Below are 21,913 nucleotides of genomic sequence, written 5' to 3'. Positions count from 1 at the left end.
TCCTTCAAGTTAATGATTTGGCTTTCCAACGCTAAAACACAAATAAGCCAATCCTCTTGATTAAAGACGTCACTCAATAATGTCACCCATGCACTGGAAAAAGACAGACATTCAATATTTCTATTTTCCTATCTGATGGAATGGTTTTTGTTTACCATTACTTCAATGACTCTTCAGCCATCATCTTTGGATAAAATGAACGAAAGAAAGAAAACTGCATACCAAATGAGTTACATAAATTTAACATTTTTTATTTGTGAAAAACTACAAGCAAAATTCATAAATAGACATTTCTATTTGAAGCGGAGAAAAGAAAATGATAAAAGGTAGCGTCTAAGAGCAAAGTCGTGCACATGCCAGGAAACATGTATTACCTCAACATTGGATAAGCTAGGACAAAAGAGCGCCGTTGACCATTAATATTCCCCAAATACATTTACACAGTCAAGAAATGAATGGGACCATTTCACTAAATTACCAAGAACACTCTGCGAGGGGAAAAAACAAAACAAAAAAGTGAAACAACAAAAAACATTAAAAAAAAAAAAAACCTTGTAAAATGACTTGTAACTCGTAAAATAAAGTATTGATTAATATGCTACCGGACCCTACACATTTCATTTAACATAAAAGGTAACACTTTACAATAATGTCCTATTCACAGCTTTATAAACACTTCATAAATAATTAACTAATTATCAACAAAATGTTTACAAATGTTTATAAATGGGCAAGAAATACTATGCGGACACAGAAGACACAGCACAGTCGCAGCGGTCCTGGAAGTTTCTCCTCCAAAGACCAGAAGGCATGAAACCACATAAAACTCACAGAGTAGAAGTTGATTCCCACTCCACTGTGCAGTCATTGTTTGGTTATTACTAATTTACAAACATTTGTAAATGCTTTGTTAAATGTTAATCGTTATAAAGTGTTTATAAAGCTGTGAATAGGACGTTATTGTAAAGTGTTACCACATAAACATTAAACGTACTGCACGACAAGACCTCGTATTAGGAGAACATTAAAAAGCCTGTATATTACACTTACATCAGAGAAGTCCACAAGATTAATGTTATACCATTAAGTAAACAAGCATTCTATATTTGGGTCGGGACAAAAGAAAAGAAAATGAAGCTAAAAAATTGTAACCATCTTTACACAGTAAAATAAGGTTACTGGTCGCACACAAGAACAGAACTGCTTGCGCGTTACAAGAGGGGAGGGACAAAAAAAAAAGCTCAGCTCCGTTGCCATTCTGTATGCTGGCTTTCTGCACCATTTCTTTCAGTTACACATACAAGCTATGTTTACACATCCAGCAAATTGTCCATTTTTCAAATAAATTAAATACAATTACTTTATTTTTTTTGTTTTCATTTTTCTTTACAATTTTACAAAATAAAAAGGAGAAAAAGCTGGGTGTTAGCAGGGTAAGGCAGGTGAAAAGAAGTCTATATATAGAAGTCATAGAAAATGTACATGGAATAAATTGTTAGAGTCAAGAAAGGAGGGAGTTTAAAAACAATTCTCCCAGCCAACGCAGTCTTTCAGATCCGTGTTCAACCCCGCCCCTTCTGAACACAAGTCGATGTTTTCCTCAAGAGTCCCATCCTATCCTTGCTCATATTGCATATTCTCTTTGTTTTGGTGGCATTTGAGTGGGGGGCGGGGCTCATTTGTTTCCATGGATACCTTTCTTAACGACCCCCTCTCATATCGGAAACATTACTTCGTCAATGAGTTTGATTTTTAAGCTACATCATCTCGGAGGAGGACTAGTTTAGGGATTCTGTGAAGAAAATAAATTATCATTTCAAAAGTGAACAAAACAAAAATCAAAACATTTTTCTCACTCTCAACATTTTGGGTGTTCCCTCACTCCGGTCAAAAACACAAATAGCCTCACAGAACAGAAGCTGAAGATGTGACTGGCTCAAGCTGTTCAACTCTGTCTGGGTGACTGCCCTGCCCTCACACCAAGACACAAATTGGTATTCACCACGTCTGCTGGCGCTACTGCCAAAAAATGTGCCTCTCCTGTCTGCCCGACTGCTCTCTGCACAAACGTGAGCAGAACACAACTGGGTTATAAAATAAATGCAAAAGAGTAAGCAAGAGATTGGAGGGAAAAGACTCCTTGAAACGGGGCCCATGGTGTCTCCCTTTCAGGTCAGAGGACCACACATTGTTATCTCGGGATGAGTTTACTTGCTCAATCGAACAAAAAACAAAGAAAAGATACTTGAAGGTTGGGGTGATATTGGGTCAAAGGGGCTCAGAATCTGCCCAGCGCATTGCCAACTCACTGGGTCACTAGCACCACTGAACGTCCTCAGACACAAAGCAAGGGAGTAGTGGGGTGTCAGAGAAGAACGAACGCCTACTGTGCGCATCGCTAGGAACCGCAGCTCAACGCATACGGCCATGTTCATTCTGTGTTACACTGATCTTTTTTTGCTGTCTTTAGTGTGCGAGGTTATTTTTTTAACCATTTTCAACACATAGCCCACAATATAAGTTCAATAAGAATTACACTATTTTTTTAAATGGATTATATTACCGTCTTTATTTAAAATCGTATTTAATATGATAATTACACTTATTTTCTTTCCTTTTCAAATTGTTATTCACCTAACAAGTCATATCATCAAATTGCTTTGGTCCTTCAATAAATAAAACTCAGATATCATATACACATTTATACTTTGTACAGTTTTAATACAAGTCGAAAGGGAGTCTGCTCGTTTTGTCTCTTACGCTGGCTTCGTTTGGTTTGCCTGACTACACATTACTCTTGTAACAGCAGTCAGCTGTTGAAACATGAAGTCCTTCATGAGACGTGAACTGTAGAACCATATCAGTTCCAGATACTGCCATGTAAGTAAAAAAACATGATGAACTGCCTATTTACAGTGGAATTACTAGCCGCATTGCCTTCAGAGACATCTTCAATGTTGTTCAGTCAAAACCAAATAAAATTCTTCATTTTCATTTTAAAACAAAAAACTGCAGCTAATCTCGCAGAGTGCAACAAAGACCCCTTTGCACTAAGACCAGACAACACTGAGAAACCCATTCAACAGAATCTTCAACTCCATGTTGTGTTTACTAACGTCGAAATGGAGATATGCTTGCGTAAGGGTGTTGCCAGACTCAAGAGTCACATGTGAAAGCTTCACAACCACTCCTATGTGACGTACGGTACTGTACTGTAAGCAGAGATACATGACCAGCTGTGCAAATCTAAACAAGTCCCACTTTAGTGTTTCTGGTTGTAAGCCTCTGCCTTGAACCTCCAGTTTTACAAACAAACAAACAACCAATCAAACAAACAAACAAACAAACAAAAGACCCTGGAGGGCATCACATGGGATAGTCTGGCAAACAACCCAGCACCGTAAAGACGTGACCACCACAAGCACCCACCACAAACACCTCAGCTTTGAGATCAGCTTTTGTGTGTCTGTGGGCCTGCTACATCTGGTTGTTTCCACACCGCCAACGACATCTTTAGATTGAAAAACACTTTAGGGAATAACCTGGAAAAAGACAGCTGAAGAGGAAGAATCTGTAAAATGGTGGAGGTGGAAAATTACATCTCAATTTTCGTTTCTTTTCTTTTCAACCTCCTCCCTGTTCAATTCCCCGTTATCGAGTGTGTGAGAGGCAGTCCCAAGGCTGAAACTGTTTCACAGTGTTATCTAGCACCAGTGTCGGTGGGGACAAGAATAAAATATAATAATCAGGGACTTCTTGCTCTTTTTTTCTTTCTTCCTTTTTTGTCCTCAAGACACATGAGAGGGGGTAACATGGCTAGTCGGCTGCACTACACAGCAAAGCTCTCAAAAGCAAAAACAGGCAATAAGACAAAAAACAAAAATAGGAATACCAGAACACAAAGTGGCGAGGGCTAATAAATAGGATTACACAATTGGGAGCAGTCTTAGTTATTAAAATGTCGGTCGGTGGTTATTGTGCACAGCAGATACAATTACTTTTACAAAAAAAGAGGGGGAAAAAATCAATCAAACAAACAAACAAATAAAAATGTAAGAGTCTTGATTCAGCCAAACATCCACTTACAATATTATAAAACAATACATACAAGTTTTTTTTGAAAGAAGCCATCAGATTCACTGGCATCGCCGAGCCTTCCATCCATCCTTCCGTGATCTTGAATGTGGAGAGGAGAGAGTAGACAGTGTGTGTGTGTGTGTGTGTGTGTGTGTGTGTGTGTGTGTGTGTGTGTGTGTGTGTGTGTGTGTGTGTGTGTGTGTGTGTGTGTGCGCGCGCGTTTGTGTGCACGTGCATATTTTGATAGTGGGGGTAAAAGAGGACAGGAGCAGGATGGTATCCTGGTAATCCATGAACACTGGAAAGAGCGTTCTCCTCAGCTTCAGCTAACAGCTCTGCTCAGTGCACCCGATGACTTCCTCTGAGTCTGCAGAGTGGAAGGGAAGGGGGTGGTGGTGGTGGTGGTGGGATATAAAGTGAACCAGTACATGATGAGCTTTGGGGGTCTAGGGCAAGAAGTAGGGTGCAGGGGGAGGGAGGGCGGGAGGAGGGAAGCGGTGAGAGGAGGAGGCAAAGGTGTATTCTCCATCTGAAGTAAGCTTGAGGCAAAGGGGGGGGGGGATTGGGGGGGCAACAATGCCTCAATGTCTTCAAAGCAGTACAGGAGGAGGCTGGTCACCTTTGGGACATTGTGGAGATGAACGTTCTTCTGAGTGTGTGTGTGAGTGCATGTACTGCAAAGAGTATCGGACAAAAAGAATGGGGTTCTGATGCAGGTGACCAACCTCTGTAGTCTGTGGAGGCTGCTGGCGTGAGGAGGAGTGAGGGGGGACAAAAAAGAGGAGGGGAGTGCAGGGAGGGATGGAGAGAGGAGGAAGGATGGGGGGGCAAGGTGGTGGAGGAGGAGGAGGAGAACGAGGAATGGGGTCAAATTTGGGGGCAAAAAATGGGGCAAACTTCCAGGGTGGGGGGGGGGGGGGGCTCAAAACGACTCGTCGTGGCCCACCGAGAGCTCTCCTTTCGGGGTGGAGGCGCGCGAGGAGCCCTTGTCCATGCTTTCGGAGCCGGAGCTCTGGTGCTGCTGCTCTGAGCCGGCACTGGAGGTGACGGTGGAGGAGGAGGTGGAGCAGGAGCGCGTCTTCTCCTTGAAGTCTGTGATGATCACCGTCACGTTGCCCACGGTGATGGCCAGCTGCTGCGCCGTGCTGCGGTCGATGTTCTTCAGCTTGGGCCTGGAGGTGGGGGGGCACAGGAGACCCACACGAGCGCACACACACACACACACACGCGCACACACACACACACACGCGCACGCACGCACGCACGCACGCACGCACGCACACACGCACACAGGAGAAGGGGAGAGAACAGAGGCAAGGGGTTCTTTAGAAACAAAAACAACTGCTCTCTTGCAGACTATGACACAGTGAGCTTTTGTGTTGTGCAGTGCTCAGCTCAGCGACGTCACGGCAGGAGGGCCGCCAGCCCAGCTCGTGGCTGCATGCGTGGGAGAGGGAGACAGACGGCACTGCTCACTTTCAGCCTGGGCCACGCTACAGTCTTTCAGACAGACTGGCTCAGAGAGGAGGAGGAGGGGGAGGGAGAGGGGGTAGAGAGAGAGAGGGAGAGAGAGAGAGAGAGAGAGAGAGAGAGAGAGAGAGAGAGAGAGAGAGAGAGAGAGAAAAAATAAGAAAGAGACAGAGAGACATACAGTGAGAGACAAAAAGACAAAGAAAGGAGAGGAAGCTTTTAAAACCAGACAGGCAGATGGAGAAGGCAAGAGAGTGTCTTTGGCAGCGAGATTGGATTGGAATGGACTTGAGCAAGAGCAAGAAGAAAAGAGAGCGTGAGAGGGAGAGAAAGAAAGAAAGCCGAGAGTGGGCGAAGAGCATTTATGAATCGGCATGCCCCTCCATTCATTTTTCAAAGGCGAGCCTTGTGCACGTCTTGTTCATTACCAAGACAGCGGCTGTCTGACGGCTCCACTCCCGTGCAACAGTCACTGTGGCAGTCACTTGTGTGATTGACACAGGCGCACACGGCTCATCTTTTCCAAGAGTGTGAGTGTTTGTCAGAGAGAGAGATAGACAGAGACATGCACACATAGACAGTGTGTGTGTGTGTGCGCGCGTGTGCGTGTGCATTTTGTCTTTCTACAGTGTTGAAAACGGTTCGCCATCTCTGGAGGCACTGGTATTCAGAAAATGGGTCCAGCAGCACCAGCGTTTTTGGTCAATTGAACAGCCTCAGGACAGAGTTTGCATGTCAAATAATAAAATGGTTTTGTTTTCGAAAAAGGAAAGAAAACAGAGAGTGATGGAGGCTGTGTTGAGTGGATGATGTCAGGGCTGTACGTTAAGCTTTTTCACTAGGAGCACTGGTGCTCCTAAATGAAAAAGTTTAGGAGCACAGACAAAAATTTAGGAGCACAGACAAAAATTTAGGAGCAAAATTTCGCGACACTTACAAAACATTATTGTGTTTTTTTATGTAAAATAGGCCTACTGTGCTTAATATTGTACCATTGATCACGCAGCAATAATGCACAGAGAGAGTCTGGTTGTGTTTTCCACAGAAAACATATTAACCAAGGTTGGTGGTGGGTTAACCAGAATAAGACCTGTAACCACAGATGTTCATGAAAAAGGTCTGTGTTGTGCAGTTTCATAACAAGTGATGTGGGACCCCCCCCTCCAGCCAAGGTGGTAGCCTATGTGACCTAACTAAGTGATAGGGAGAAATTGAAGGGCTTTTTCTTCATCTTCATGCACAATAGCCTATGCCATTACCCAGTGCAACAAAAACAGGGAGGAAACCACAGTTCCCATTAGCCTACTTATTATTATTATTATTATTATTATTATTATTATTATTATTATTATTATTATTAGCCTATTATTACTATGGCTTCGTGATTGAAACATGTAATCACATGATTACTGAACTAGATTGAGTAGTTTATTTAGTCTTAAACATAGTAGGTAAGGCCACACGCTAATCCAACGGGCTTTTTAAAAATAGTTTATTCCTCAAACGCGTGGGTTGGCACGGTGTGTAATGAAACTGGGAGGCGCAAAATTATCTCACTGTGTTGGCTGCTCTTTTTGATAGCCATGCCCTACAGCACCGTTAGCTGCTGGGCCAACTAGACTGGCCCTTGCGCGCAGTGAACACTACCGGTACCTGTTCTGAATGCTCCTCAAACTATTATCTTGACTAATACTACTTTGTTTGCGATGCATTGTTTGCGAAGTAATTGGGAAGACAGCGGTTAAGGAAAACGCCAAAACAGCGACGTCTTTTAAATCACATGAGTTAGCAAACCGAGAGGCTATTTCACTACCGGATTCAAAAGGTTTCCTGTTAGCAATGCAAGCTCCTGCATTTGAACGTTTTAAACAGCAGCCCATTTCGAAAAGCTGTAAGAAGTTTTGGCACAGAACATTCGACTGGGAGATGAGCGTGCGCGCGTTATATGCCCATGGCTCTGTGCGATTCTGTTTTTTTTCTGAGGGCTACGGGAGCATAGATGGTTCAATCTTAGCCAACGCGGAATTCAAGCAACATTGACCGTCTTTTTTGAAGCGCATTCCCACTGGGAGATTGACGCTGTCTGTCAGACAGGCAGTGCATACATGCGAGGAGGGCATACCGCATTTAGTATTAGGGAATCGAGGGAAAAAAGCGCAGCTCTCGCAATCATGCACTCGAGCAGGAGTAAAACGTGAATAAAAGGGTTGAAAAGCATACTCGCACACGTGTGCCCGTTTCATTTTTCTTCCTCGCACAGTCCAAAATTTAGGCTCAAAATGCGACCAATTGGTCTTAATGTACAGCCCTGGATGTGGAGAGCAAGCAGGACACAGTGCATCAGACATGGACAGATGGCAAAGAGACGACACACGCGCGCACGCGCACGCACACACACTAAAGCATACAAACTACAGTGTTCAGACGCACACACACACTAAAGCCTACCTTGAAATAATGTGGGCGCTCTTGGTCTTGGACTTTCCGGACTGTATGCTGCTGCGATCACATGGTGGACTCTTTTGGCTGTCTGACTTGGGTCTAGGAGAGGAGAGGAGAGGAGAGGAGAGGAGAGGAGAGGAGAGGAGAGGAGAGGAAAAAAAGAGTGGCGTCACAAAATACTCTAAGAGCAAACTCCGGTATATTATTACTTACTGGTATTTATAATGAGGTCCTCAAAAATACAGAATTAATCTTTGGAATATTTTTTAAAAAGCTGGTCTATTTCAGACCTGGTCTTTTTGCTGTTGGGCTTCTTGGTGACGGGGATAACGGGGCTGATGGAGACGTCCTTCTCCTTCTCACGGTCTTTCTTCTCCTTGTGGATTGGCTCCTTGTGGACGGGCTCCTTGTGGATCGGCTCCTTGTGGACAGGCTCCTTGTGGACAGGCTCCTTGTGCTCCTTCTCCAGGGGCTCTGCGTCGGGCTGCTGTGTGGAGCGAGGAGGGGTTATGTCAGGCCGTTCTCCATCTGCATCTCTCTCCCTGTCCCTCTCCTCCTCTTGGTCTCCGTCGCGCTCCTGCTGCTCATGCTCCTCGGGATGGTCCCCCTCGCCCCGCTCCTTGTCGCCTCGCTCGGGCCGCTCGCGCCGCTCCTTCTTGGCCGGAGGGGGGAGGGCAAACTGCTGAGCCACCTGCTGTGCCACCAGCTGGGAGTTTATACGCGGTTTCCTGATGGAGAGAGAGAGAGAGAGAGAGAGAGAGAGAGAGAGAGAGAGAGAGAGAGAGAGAGAGAGAGAGAAAGAGAAAGAGAGAAAGAGAGAAAGAGAGAGAGATATGACATAACATCTTACGTGTTAAGTTCACCATTACTAGAGAGAGAGACCACTGAGAGAGAACTGAGAGAGTTTTCTGGTGGAGGGATGGAGAGGGAGAGACTGGACATTAAAAATATATTCAGCTTGTACCACTTTGACCATTACTAGGCAAAACATTTGTGAGAAAGATGAGAAAAAGGTTTAAAATGTCTTTATCAAAACCATTACTAGGAGGAAATTCCACAGTTGAGCGAGGGACACATGGGGAGTGGAGGAGAGAGAGAAGACGGGAGAAACGGGGAGGGTGAGTGTGGGTGAGGAAAGAAGGAGCACAGGAGGGGAGGGGAGGGCAAAAGCAATCGGCACCACAATCAGCCAAGAGTCATTGTTAATTCTCTGTTCTTTGACAAGACTACTGTTGTAGCAGAGCTAGCTATCCCTCTTGAAAAAAATGGAGGGGGATGTGGATGAAGCAGCTAAGCCTTAAAACATCTACATCCCCTCCACTCAATACAATAGACTGCTAATGATTCCTCCTCACACTCCCTCTCAGTGCATCAGCAGCTCCACACCACAGCCCGGTGAGGTCCACCACCAATTATCCAGCACTTCATTCCTACAGCATTCATTACCGCAGCCATTATAGTCAGACCAGGCCGCCTCTACAGGGAAAAGCATTACACACCTTGCTCTGCACTGTTAGGACTGGAGTCAACACTGTAAATGTGAGGAGATCCAGGGGTTTGAGCGAGGAGTTGTTTTGGGACAAACATCCTGGGTTCAGAAAGGGAAAAAAAACAACCCTGCCACATGTTTGCTCCGGCCTATTCACAGAAATCAGTAGATCCTAACTGCCGCAACTGACACAACCTTCATCCAGACAGATGGGCTAATTTGTGAGATCTCAATGGCTACGTTTACATGACGTTTTTAATTCCGAACTAATAACTCTGATTGAATAGTTCTGCATATTTTACTTTGATTTAATGAATGATGAATTGAATGTCGTAGCAAATGTTAAGAGTACGGGCAGAAGGAATATCGGGTGGTACTTTGGGCCATCTCTTCAAGCAGATCCTTCCATATTTTCCAGGCTCCTACTTCATTCAGATGATGGCGGCGTGCTTGGTCATAAATACTCCTATTGGAGGTCAGCATTTGCACAGTTCGCACAACAAACAAACAGTAAAAAAAAACAATTTCAGTCAGTGGTGAATAATACAGAGGGGTGAAATCTTGCCAACCACTGCCTGACAAGGTCCTCAACAAGCCAGAGCATTTCCTCTACGGAGCTCTGTGCAAGCGGGATTATTATAACTTAAGGCCACTGTAATGGCAGGCCAGTCATTTGAACTGACAGCAGTCACAGTACCCAACATATTTCTGTCATTTTTGCCTCTCTGGCAATGGTAGGAGTCAGTCACATCTCGCGACAACCAAACAAATCAATCACAGGCTAAAGATCAACAAACTGTTGGATGTGGCACGGCGGCAGTCCAATCCAAACAGCCGAGGTTGCCAGATATCAATAGGGAAAGCCAGGCCCGCAGCGGATTCCCCTGGCAGCTCACAATCTATTTTCCCCTCTCATTGTACGTCGCACCAACACACCAAAAGTGGCAACAGCTACATGGAACTCGGAGAGCTCCGTTACATTATTTCAGAGCAGCAACGACAAGAGCAGCAAATAAAGCATTCCAACATTCTGATTCCATACTCCAAACTGCATCATACCTCATGTTGGCTGATATTCAACTCCAAAACACTTGCTCATGTCGCCCAAAACGCCCATCATCACTCAAGGCGTTTTTTCAGCTTTAGAGTGAGGGCTGTGTTTCACACTGTTAATAATCACTTATTACTCTAAGCAAAATTAAGCAATGGCTTTAATTTACCCATTGGCTTTGAGTTACTCATCTAAATTCTAACTGTTAACTACAAGAGAAAAGACAGACATGACACTTTTTTTTTTACAACAGCAAGTGAGCAAGGGAAATTGTGAACTTTTACAGACAGTCCCTTCGCAGTAAATGTATTCAACTAAGAGAAACGCACATGCCAGTCAGATGAGAGCCCTTTACCACATCTAAAAAGGCAGACAAAACAGACTTAAATTAAAAAAAGAAATCATGTGCAGCGTCATGCTGTGAGCTCAAGCCGTGCACGACCGGCATGCTGTTGAGCGAACCACTCTCTCTCACATCAGCCCAGCACACCACTTAGTGAACAGATGCTTAATACAGCTTAAGCCTTTTCCTCTCATCCACCGCCTCTTATGATGTGCAGTGGATATGGTGGCAACTCCCGCACTTCAAAGACACGAGAGCACTGCGCTGTTCATATTTCTTGCCAAGATCCCCAAAAATGGGTGACAGGAGGCAGCAGCAGTGCAGAATAGCGCAGAAGAGGGAGAGGAGAGGAGAGGAGAGGAGAGGAGAGGAGAGGAGAGGAGAGGAGAGGAGAGGAGAGGAGAGGAGAGGAGAGGGACAAGGAGAGGAGGGAAGAGAGAGACGAGGAGAGGAGGGAAGAGAGAGACGAGGAGAGGAGTGGAGAGGAGAGGAGAGAGAGACGAGGAGAGGAGAGGAGAGGAGAGGAGAGAGACGAGGAGAGGAGGGGAGTGACGACGATGCTTGTAATTACATGACAAGAGACAGGCGGGCACAAGAACGGCACATAGCTTAGCAAGTGCATGTGCGTGTGTGTGAGAGAGAGAGAGTGCGTGTGAGTGACAGAGTGTGTGAGCAAGCGTGCAGGAGTGCGCACAAGGGGAAACAAGAGAGAGAGAGAGAGAGAGAGAGAGAGAGAGAGAGAGAGAGAGAGAGAGAGAGAGAGAGAGAGAGAGAGAGAGAGAGAGAGAGAGACAAAGAAAGAGGAAGAGAGAGAATAAGTGTGAGAGAAACAATGGTGTATATTGGCAAGCCCCCGGCCATGTCTGTTGCGGTGCATCAGGTCAGAGGCTGGTTTACAGACTAATCCCATTACTTGACTCCTGCAGCTGAAGGAGAGCAGAGGTGGTGTTGGAGAAGGAGGAGAGGGGGAGGGGAGGGGAGTGGTAGTGGAGGGGCAGGAGAGGGGAGGGCTGGTAGTGGTGGTGGAAGGGGAGGAGAGGGGAGGGCTGGTAGTGGTGGTGGAAGGGGAGGAGAGGGGAGGGCTGGTAGTGGTGGTGGAGGGGGAGGAGAGGGGAGGGCTGGTAGTGGTGGTGGAAGGGGAGGAGGAGGGGAGGGCTGGGAGGGCTGGTAGTGGTGGTGGTAGTGGTGGTGGGAAGCGGGTCAGTGGGTGAGGCATTTGCGGCATGTTAAACAGAGCGGGAGGGGAGGGGAGGGGAGGGGAGGGGAGGGGTAGTAGTGTCGGTGGTGGAGGGAAGGGGATCAGGTGTAGCATTGGCAGCGGGGTGAGTGAGGGAGCATGGGGACAAAGGGGACAGTGGTCCCGGGCCCAGGGAGAGATGGGGCCCACAATCAGTTCCTCATTACATTGGATCTATTGGCACGGGGGCCCTTTCAGCTGACTTTGTCCTGGGCCAGGCCAAAGCTGTCAGCGGCCCTGGGCAGCGGGGTGGGTGGGGGAGGGGTGGTCGCTGGTGCTGGGTGGAGGTGGTGGAAAGGAGGTCAGTGGGTGAGGCATTTGCAGCATGTCAAGCAGAGCGGGAGGGGGAGGGGTGCTCGGTGGAGGTGGTGGTAGTGGTGGAGGTGGTAAAGGTGGTGGTGGAGGAGATAGTGGGGGTGGTGGTAGTGGTGGTGGTGGCGGAGATAGTGGCGGTGGAGGTGGTGGTAGAGGTGGTGGAGGTAGTGGAGGTAGTGGAGGTGGTAATGGAGGTGGTGGTGGAGGAGGTGGAGATGGTGGTGGAGGAGGTGGTGGAGGAGGTAGTGGTGGTGGTGGTGGAGGAGGTGGTGGTGGTGGTGGAGGTGGAGGAAAGGGGGTCAGTGTGTGAGCCGGTGAGGCATTTGCAGCGCGTCACTCACCTCAGCTAATCTGATTCCAGTGAGAGAGAGATCTGGCCTCGGGCCACACAGCACAGCCACAGCCAGGCTAAAGAAATGTGCTCACAGCCTCACAGCATGGAAGGTATTCATTGAATTTCTCAACAACGCATTCTGCCGCAAAAAACACAAGCAATCAAGCAACCCTCACCACCACACACACACACACACACGCCCACCCACACAAACACATACAATCCCACACACACACACCCTCTCCTCGCCTCCCCGTCTGTGTTTAGTAATAATTACCTCCTCAGCCAGAGCGGTTATGTTTTGAGTGCAGCTCATTTGCCTGTCTGTCAGCATGCAATGAGGGCTGTACGCCAAAGCAGCCCAGCTAATGGCCTGAATTATTTCACAACAGTAGGAGGAGACAGGGGTGTCATTTTTGTTGTTGTTCAGAGTTCTGACTCAGAGTCCTGCACATCCCAACACTGTGGAGTGGGACACACATCACCACAACATGACATGACCTTGCTGAGGGTTTTTAGTTTATCAGTCACAATGTCCCTCTCTGCTTCCTGATGGGGACATTACATGAAGATTACAGGTAATGCTTTAACTACAGTGTTTCCCAATTTCCATCCAAGGGAATGAGTACCACTAGGGGTAACTTACATGCACACCCTGAAAAGGGTGCGTAGACTGTACCGGGTAGACAAAATGGCAAAGAAAAGTGTGGAGAAAAGTCACTCTGGGATAGAGGAAGGAAGGGATAAAGAGCATGAATGAGGGGGTACTTATGGTACAACAAAAAAGTCTTAGAGGTTACGCAAGACAAAATAGGCGGGGAACATTGTTAAAAGGAATGAGTTTTTTTTAAAGTTCATACAAGCTCACACTTTTACAGTTTTAGTAAGCTCACATTAAAGTAATGATGTACATAGCATGGAAATAACAGCTCCAAGAGTTGTGAAAAGTGCTGATGTTCAAATCTTTCACTGATCGGAAAATGAGCGATAAGCATACAAAATTGCCTTCCCTTTGAAAATACATGCGTGCCAATATCTATGCAAATGGGAAAATGTACATAAGCCATTACAGTATTATGTCTTTCGAGGTAGAGACGGAAATTGTCGACCTCTAGTAGCCATATCACAGAGCATTAGGATAACAGCAGCACATCCTTGTTTTCTAGTACAGGGCCCACAGTGTCTGCTCAGCCTTAAATAGTAAAGTAGAGTAACTTTATTGATGCTGGGGGGAAATTAAGGTGTCAAATAGGCAAAAAAGACAATTGTAGGCATTATACTTCAGAATACAGGTCAGAAGTTGTCAATGAAACAGTTTAAACAACATACTAGGCTACAACTTGACTCGTGGAGGACTTATTCCTGTGCCGTGTCCATGCATAATCAATGATTGATTACTACAAGCACCTAAAATCTTGTCCAAACACAAGTTGCAGTATGATAACTTACAAACGACTTAAAAACAAAGCTGTAGACAGATTCCTGTGACCTATGATGGAATATGAACACAGCTCCAGAATGCAATACTGTCATGTTAATGTAGGAGAGCTTGAGGCAGAAAGGATCCAAATATCAGCCAGGCTTGGCCAAAAATGGCCAGGATTCAGCAACACAAGCAAACAAAAAAACTGCCAACAATAGAAACATCAGCAGAACAAATCTCTGGTGATGGAACTATCTCCCTTGGGGTACTACTGGAGATGTAAAATCTTAGGAGCATCGTCAATACTTTGATGACCATCACAGCCCTGAGTTCAGACCCCGCATGAACTTTATATCATTAAACTTTATGCTTCTCTTTACGGTCAGACATGTGCTCTCCATTATTTTCACTTCCTGCCCATAACGACTCCCCTCCCCTGCTCCTCTCCTCCCCTGCTCCTCTCCTCCCCTGCTCCTCTCCTGCTCCTCTCCTGCTCCTCTCCTGCTCCTCTCCCCTCCTCGTTCCCTGTTCCAGATTTTCTTTTTCTCCCTTCCTCAAGCTCAGGGGCATTTTCATTCAAAAGGCCACTACAAATTTTATTAAGTCCTCCAAGGGCCGTACCATGGGCAAAAACCAGGATTTCCCCCCCGCACTTTAGGCGGCGTGAGTTGAAGGCGGCCACCTTTGCAACAAACCCCACCTTCACTAGGTCCCCTGAAAATATAATTAATTGTACTGCAAATGTAATTTCTAATATTGCTTTACACAACATATAATATTTCATGTGAAACTGCACAACATTAAATTATATCAGGATCCAAATAATACTGCCTCACAAGGGCCATAAATCCCCCCCCGCCAAAGGTTCCCCAACCCATACTCTAGCTTCATCTTTTCTTCTCCCTTCTTATTCTCCCCTCTTCGGGCAGACGATCCAGCCATATAAAACCAGGTGCTTATGTGCAACCCCCCTGACTAACCAGCATGTTGGGCTGCATGTCAAATCCACAGGCATGTTATGGAAAGCGGATATTTACACATCTCATTTTCACAGCAATTAACGCCCAGTCAACCAGAAGGTTACAGCCGAACCGACGTGCTGATGCACTTGCCAGATTTCATGTGTGCGTGTGAGTGCTCAATGGAGAGAATCATCCATGTTTAATGTGCGAGATATGATCCTGTTCAAATCTGACCCAGTGCTGTAAACACTAATCAGGCAAGAGGATCTCATCACACCACTAACTGGTAAAGGGAGGGTTAGGGGGGTTAATTTGACTCCTATTATCCATTTCTAATCCAGCATGTTTTTGCATTCATTTTGTGCAGCTAATCACATCAGAACCTCTGTGCATGTAATGTACTGTACAAATAGATCCACCTGGCTTTGCATTAGGAATGATGGGCTTACACCAACAGTATGAGTTACTGGCAAATATATTGCTATGGTGCTGATGGAAGAGCTTTTGCAATCCTTGGTTGGCCGTAAAAAAACAACAACACAATCTTTCGTCTCTCTCCCAGACACACTTCAGGGAGAAAGCTTGCATTTGCAAAAGCAACACATATGGGCACTGATAGAGATAGGCCAGAGGCAAACACATCTCTCTCAGCAGCTAACTCCAAAAAGAAAATCCATTAGTTTTAACACCCCGACGCATCACCTATACTACGCACATTTGACTGACAGTCTCATTTCCGGGAAGCAGCGACAACTGCACCCCACCCACCTCCAAGACAAAGTCATCAGAGGAATCCGAGTCAAGTGCAGGCATTCATCACACTCAGACTTTTAAACCCAACTGCAGTGCTGCGCGGAACTAAGCCTATTCCTTCCTTTCATTCTCTGACTGGCAAATGTGCTCCGCCACAGCAGAAGTGCTCTCCAAGGCCGAAGACTTTATGAGGAGAGAGCTGCTTACGAGAACATCAGGGCAAGCGCAGAGCCACACGTGTGCGGTATGAATGAATGAATGAATGAAACTTTGTCATTGTACACAGTCACACCACAAGCATGCATTCATCACACTCAAGACGCTTTTAAAACCAACTGCAGTATGGAACGAAGCATAGTCCATTCCCAACAAGAAGAGTGTGCGTTTCAAACCACAAACCTTCATGGGTACAACAAGTTACTTAGACCTTAAGTCACAGTAGAGACCGACTGATTATATCGGCCGATTTTTGCTATTTTTTAATACATCGGCATCGGGCGATTTTCTTATTTGGCCGTGCCGATTTTAAGTCAGGCACATCTTTGGGCAGCTATCTACTTGGAATGATCAATACTGGTGACCACAGCATGATATTTAGCTCTAAAATAGAGTAACTGACAATCTAAGTGAATTTTTTACAAAAAGAGGATACAATTAATATTTTTTCATTAACAAAGCATTTTTAGCATGCCAATTAAGTATAATACGATAACATATCGGCCCTAAAAATCGGCCCATAAAATCGGCACGTCACATCTGCCATCGGCTGACCGCTAAATATCGGTATCGGCCTTAGAAAAACTCATGTCGGTCGGTCTCTAAACCACAGCATGCGAGAATGTCAGTATGCAGACACACACACACACCAATACATGCAGGAAAAGGGGATGTCACTTGTGCAAAAACCCTCTTGGTGATGACGGTCCAGGATGGTACATGATTTAAAATCAAGTTGGGTTTGACGCTGAAGACAACACATCACACCATATTAATACTGCACAGTTTTAAGTCATAACGCTGGAAATAACAAAACAAAATAAAATAAAGCAAAAAAGTAAAGTGGTACAGGCATCCCTGGTCTAGAATTTATGAAAAGGAGCAGCTTGATTTCATTTCACGCGTATAATATGCACATTCACATGCACGCACACACACCATGTTAATTGGCTGACCTCATGACCTGGGCACCGTTAGTGAGGAGGACAAGTGTAGACAAGTGCTTCACTTCACGCAGCATTCCCCTTCGTTCACATGGCCAGGGCTGCGGCTGCCTGGACAAACACGGCCCTGTGTGTTAAGGGCCGCTCTGCACAGCCGGACCATGTAGCCTACCAGTCATATGGGGACAAATATGGAGATTTGGATGCGGAGCGCACAAGCTTGCAGACACTCGGCACATACACACTCAACACGCACGCACACGCAGGCGCACGCACACGCAGGCACACACACACACACAAATACACACACCTAGGGAACGGGCCAAGTGCTAAAACATGCAGCACTGAGGGCTCCGAGTACAGTTGATTAAAAAGTAACCAGAGCGGTGCAAAGATCTGAGGTGCCCAGAGAGAGAGAGAGAGAGAAGCAGACAGCGCTAGGAAAGAAAATGAGCAACAGAGCAGGAGACTGAAAAGGACAGAGTGGTAGAGAGGGAAATGAAGGAGGACGAAAGAGAGTGCTCTTGTGTATGAGAGCGAGAGCAAGAGAGAGAGCGAGAGCGAGAGCGAGAGAGAGTGAGAGTGTAAGAGCAAGAGAGCGAGACAGAGAGCACACACTCCTGAGCCTGAAACAGATCGTCTGCATAATAGCCTACATCTGGCAGCAGCTGGAGATGAAGGAGCAGCACTCCATGAAGAGAAGAGAAGACGAGAGAAGAGAAGAGGGGAAGAGCGCAGAACATGAGAGGGGAGGAGAAATGAGAGAGGAGAGGAGAGGAGAGGAGAGGAGAGGAGAGTAGAGGAGAGGAGAGGAGAGGAGAGGAGAGGAGAGGAGAGGAGAGGAGAGGAGAGGAGAGGAGAGGAGAGGAGAGGAGATGGCAAGAAGATGGCAAGGAGAGGGAAGAGAGGCAAGGAAAGGAGGAACGAGAGGGGGGAGACGAGTAAAGGAGGGGGAGAGGGGAGAATGGGAGGAGTGAGAGAAGAGGACAGAGGGGCAGGAGAGGAACTGAGCTCATGATGATGGAGATTGAGGAGGAGAGCAGTGCAGAGGAGGAGGAGGAGTGCAGATCAGTGCAGATGAGGGGTGGAACCAGAACAGTCGACACACAAGGGAGCACAGCAGGTAGTTGAGAAGAGGACCATGAAGAGAGGGGATGAATAAAGCAGGGAGGGAAATATCAGGGGGAAAGGAAAGACAGAAGAGAGATTAAATGAGAAGAGATGAGAGCTAGAGAGCAGAGGTAGTGGATGAGAGCTGAGGAAGGGTAGAGAAAGAGACAGAACGGGAGAAAGGAAGAGAAGGAAAAGAAAGGGTTAAGAGACTAGAAGAGGACAAAGGCATCCGAGGAAGAAGGCTAAAAAGGGGGGGAAACAGAAAGGCTGGCGGAGAGGAAGGCAGACAAGAGAAATGAAAGAGATGAAGCAAACAACAAGAATAGCGACTGAGGCTTTTGGGATAGTGATATGGATGAGGTGAAGGTGGAACATAAAGACAGAAGCAGCAGGTAGTACTGGTCCACAGTCAAAAGAGTCCCAGAAGTACTAATATTATAGCGTATAGCTTCATTCAACTACCCACAACCCGTATGCACAGAAAAACACACACACACACAAAATAGCACAGATGTTTAAATTCACTAATCCGAATGGAATTCTGCGTAGGATTCCTCGAGAGAAGAGAAGTAGCTAACTGGCCCCTCAGCAGCTGTTGAAGGGAGTTCGTATGGATGGGTGGATGGCAAAGAAACATTCCTGTACTCTCCCAATACGCCTCCCTCAAACAGAAGTGCCGCCTGCCTTGCAGCGAGCGCGTCTACTCAGTTCAGACCTGACTGGAGGAGCGATGAGGGGATTTTCCTGCTGCCTCAACAGCTGAGCCATGTCTGTGTCTGTTTGTTTGTCTGTCTATCTGTCTCGGTCCCTGTCTGCCTGCCTGTCGATGCTGCAACCGCTGTTGTCGTTTTGAGAGCCTGTGTGTCTTTCCAAGAGGTGTTCTCGCTCTCCCTCGCTCACTCTCCTCTCTGTCTCTCGCTCTGTCTCTTCCCACTCGAGCGCACATCCCTCCATCCCTCCTCTCCACTCCTGAACTCCTCCCTGGAGCACCTCAGCGAGTGTTTACACATCACAAGTGAGCCAGAACAGCGGAGGGGAAAAAAATCTCACGACGCACGCAAGCAACACACACACAGGCACACACACACACACACACAGGCGCATACACGCACACAGACACAGACGCACACACACAGACACACAGACACACACACACACACAACAGCGGAGAGAGGAGCAGGGGTTTATTTGGTCTTGTTTGTTTGTCTATCAGTCTTGCGCTGTTGGCAACACACAGGATGGCAGGCAGGGGAATCAAAGATGTAATGAGCGTGACAAGTTTCTTTAAGAGAAAAGACAAAGAGACAAGGGACAGCCTCCCCCGCGTCCAACAAGTGCTTACTCTAACCAAAGCAGCTTTGTGTAAAGTACTACAAAAACCACACTGGGGAAAGAGCAGTGCTAAGACAAAAAACAGGTATATTAGGTAGTAAGGGTATGGGCTGGAGCAGTGATTCCCAACCAGGGGTACGTGTACCACTAGGGATACGCAAGCACACTGCAGGGGTACATGGAAAAATGTAACAGGTAACAAATGTATGTGATGTAGTCACATTGGGATAAAGGAGGAGATCATGAGTTAAGGCCGTGGCTCTTAACCTGGGGTGTGGGCACCCCGTGGATGTACGACAGAGATTGCAGGGGGGTGCACAGAATTTTGTTTGTGTTGAAGTTGCGACCAAAATTCTGTGTTGCGAACATTATAATTAGACAAAAGGAAATTAAAACATGTTTTGGTCCCCATTTAAAGTCATTAAGTTATTGATTACTGTATCAAGCAAGAATCATTTTTTGTGTGTATACACATGTTGAAGGATGAGTTTGGAGTGCACGGCTTGTCTTGGTCACAGGCAAGGGGTGCTTGAAGAAAAAAAAAGGTTAAGAACCACTGAGTTAGGAGGTACTCATGGTACGACAAAAGGGCTTAGGGAACACTGCAAGAGAAAAAAGGTTGGGAAACACTGGTATAGCGAGGGCATCCTCGAGGGGGAAAACAACCATAGGAATCCCACTACAGTGATGACGCTCGTCATCTCAGGGGGGCTCTTCTCAGAGATGTCTCTCCTGGTCCTGCTGACGGATGACCCTGCAATGTCAGGCACATCCCTACGGAGCCCTGGCAATCAAAGGGCAATCGCTTGCCTCATAACGGGGATCATGTCACACCAGGGATGGGCTGGGCTGAGGTGGGGTGAGGTGAGGGTGGGCTGGGCTGGGCTGAGGCTGGGCTGGGTTGGGTGAGGTGGGGGCGCGTTGGAGGCAGAGAAGGGCAGCACTAATCAATGCGGCTGCCGTTTTGGAAAGCTAGTGAGATGTGACAAGAGAGGGCTGTGAGGATCGAGAAAACCAAACACCTCACTCTTTCCTTCCATGTCATGGACAACCTGGACACAGAAGCTGATAACCCTGGTGCCATATATTCCAAATGACCTGGCTTTACCTGTCCCCCTGACCTACTAACTGGGTAAAACCCTAACTGGAGTCATTTGGAATACATGGCACTGGATACAGGTTGAGGTAAAGAAGATAAAAGTCTGCGTCAACCAGGATTTTGTTGCTCCAACTTTTTTTTTCCCCTGACGTTTTGGGTGAAAACCCTTCTTCAGATGTCAAAACACCACAGACTTTTTTTTTGAAGTGGGAGCAAACCTACTGTAACCTACTCAAACTGGATCCAGGTTGCCCATCACTGCAGTAGGATAAGAGTAAACCAAATACCACACTCCTTTCCTTCCATGTTATAGGTCTGCAGGAGGGGTGAGAATAGGGACGCGACCTTTCCTCAGTAGCCGTTAGGAGGGGATTGTTTAAGGTCAAGTGGGATGAATTAGGGCTGTGCAATATATTGAATTGATATCGTGATATCAATATTGACTGCAATAATCGTGATTGATTGATTTCTCATAATCGAGCAGCCCTAGGATGAATCAGGCTGAGGGCCCTACCTACAGACACAGTCATGAATGTGGTGCAAAGACAGGACAGAAGAGGGCCCCTGTTATCGTGTACCATTTATTCTCTTGAGGTTTTCAAAAGAGTATGAATATTGGCATCAGTCGCTCCCGCAGTGATTCCATTTCGATTTTCCCAAGTGAATGCTCAATGGGTCATTTCACGTGAAATCAGACGCTTTGGGACCCGACCGATCCGGATTTCAATCATACTTGGTGTGCCTTTTTAGTAGCAAGGTAGCACCCCAGAACTGCATTGGTTTGAATCTGACACTAATATTAAGGGAGAAACAGACTAGGAAAGGTTCACATTTTAGGGTAGGACACTATACATTCAGCCTTGAATATATCAGTCAGTGTTAGGCACAAAAAGATGCCTGTGGTATTGTTTGAAAGCTCTTTTCTGGCTCTACATATTACACAATCAGCTTGGAATGCAACAACTCTCAGAATATGAATTATGATAAATTGAAAAATTAAAAATTGAATATCTAAAAAAACTATATTTTAAAATGGCCAGTTCCTTGTCCAAACGTAGCCGGCAATGTCATTAGCAACACCTCAAATGCTGGTGTTTGGTTTTTTATTCATTTCAGAGAGAATTTGACTCACAAATATGGCATCATACAGACCACTTACTAATAATATGGTAATACCATAGTAGCATCACATGACAAAACAAAAACAACACAAAAATGGTCAGTTTCCATGGTCCCAGGTTTCAGAAACTAAGGCAGATGTCCATTTATACACACCAAATGATGATATGTGAATGTTTGAACATTCCTTCTCT

At 46.2% G+C, this 21,913-nt stretch overlaps 1 protein-coding gene across 1 annotated transcript in view; it reads right to left on the bottom strand.

Annotated features, from left to right (window-relative positions):
- Positions 1-226: 226 nt before the first annotated feature.
- rybpb (RING1 and YY1 binding protein b) overlaps positions 227-21,913 on the bottom strand; it is a 44,862-nt gene continuing 23,175 nt past the window's right edge. Inside the window, exons 3-5 of the mRNA XM_063215276.1 lie at positions 8,280-8,717; positions 7,996-8,088; positions 227-5,249 (exon numbers count right to left, since the gene is read on the bottom strand). Of these exons, the coding sequence (XP_063071346.1) occupies positions 5,000-5,249; positions 7,996-8,088; positions 8,280-8,717 (781 nt within the window). The 3' untranslated portion in view covers positions 227-4,999. The remainder of the gene's footprint in view (positions 5,250-7,995; positions 8,089-8,279; positions 8,718-21,913) is intronic.

Source organism: Engraulis encrasicolus, chromosome 14 (genome assembly GCF_034702125.1).
Source record: "Engraulis encrasicolus isolate BLACKSEA-1 chromosome 14, IST_EnEncr_1.0, whole genome shotgun sequence".
Classification (NCBI taxonomy): domain Eukaryota; kingdom Metazoa; phylum Chordata; class Actinopteri; order Clupeiformes; family Engraulidae; genus Engraulis; species Engraulis encrasicolus.
Note: the sequence above shows the minus strand (reverse complement) of the source record. Positions and strands in the feature narration are given on the sequence as shown.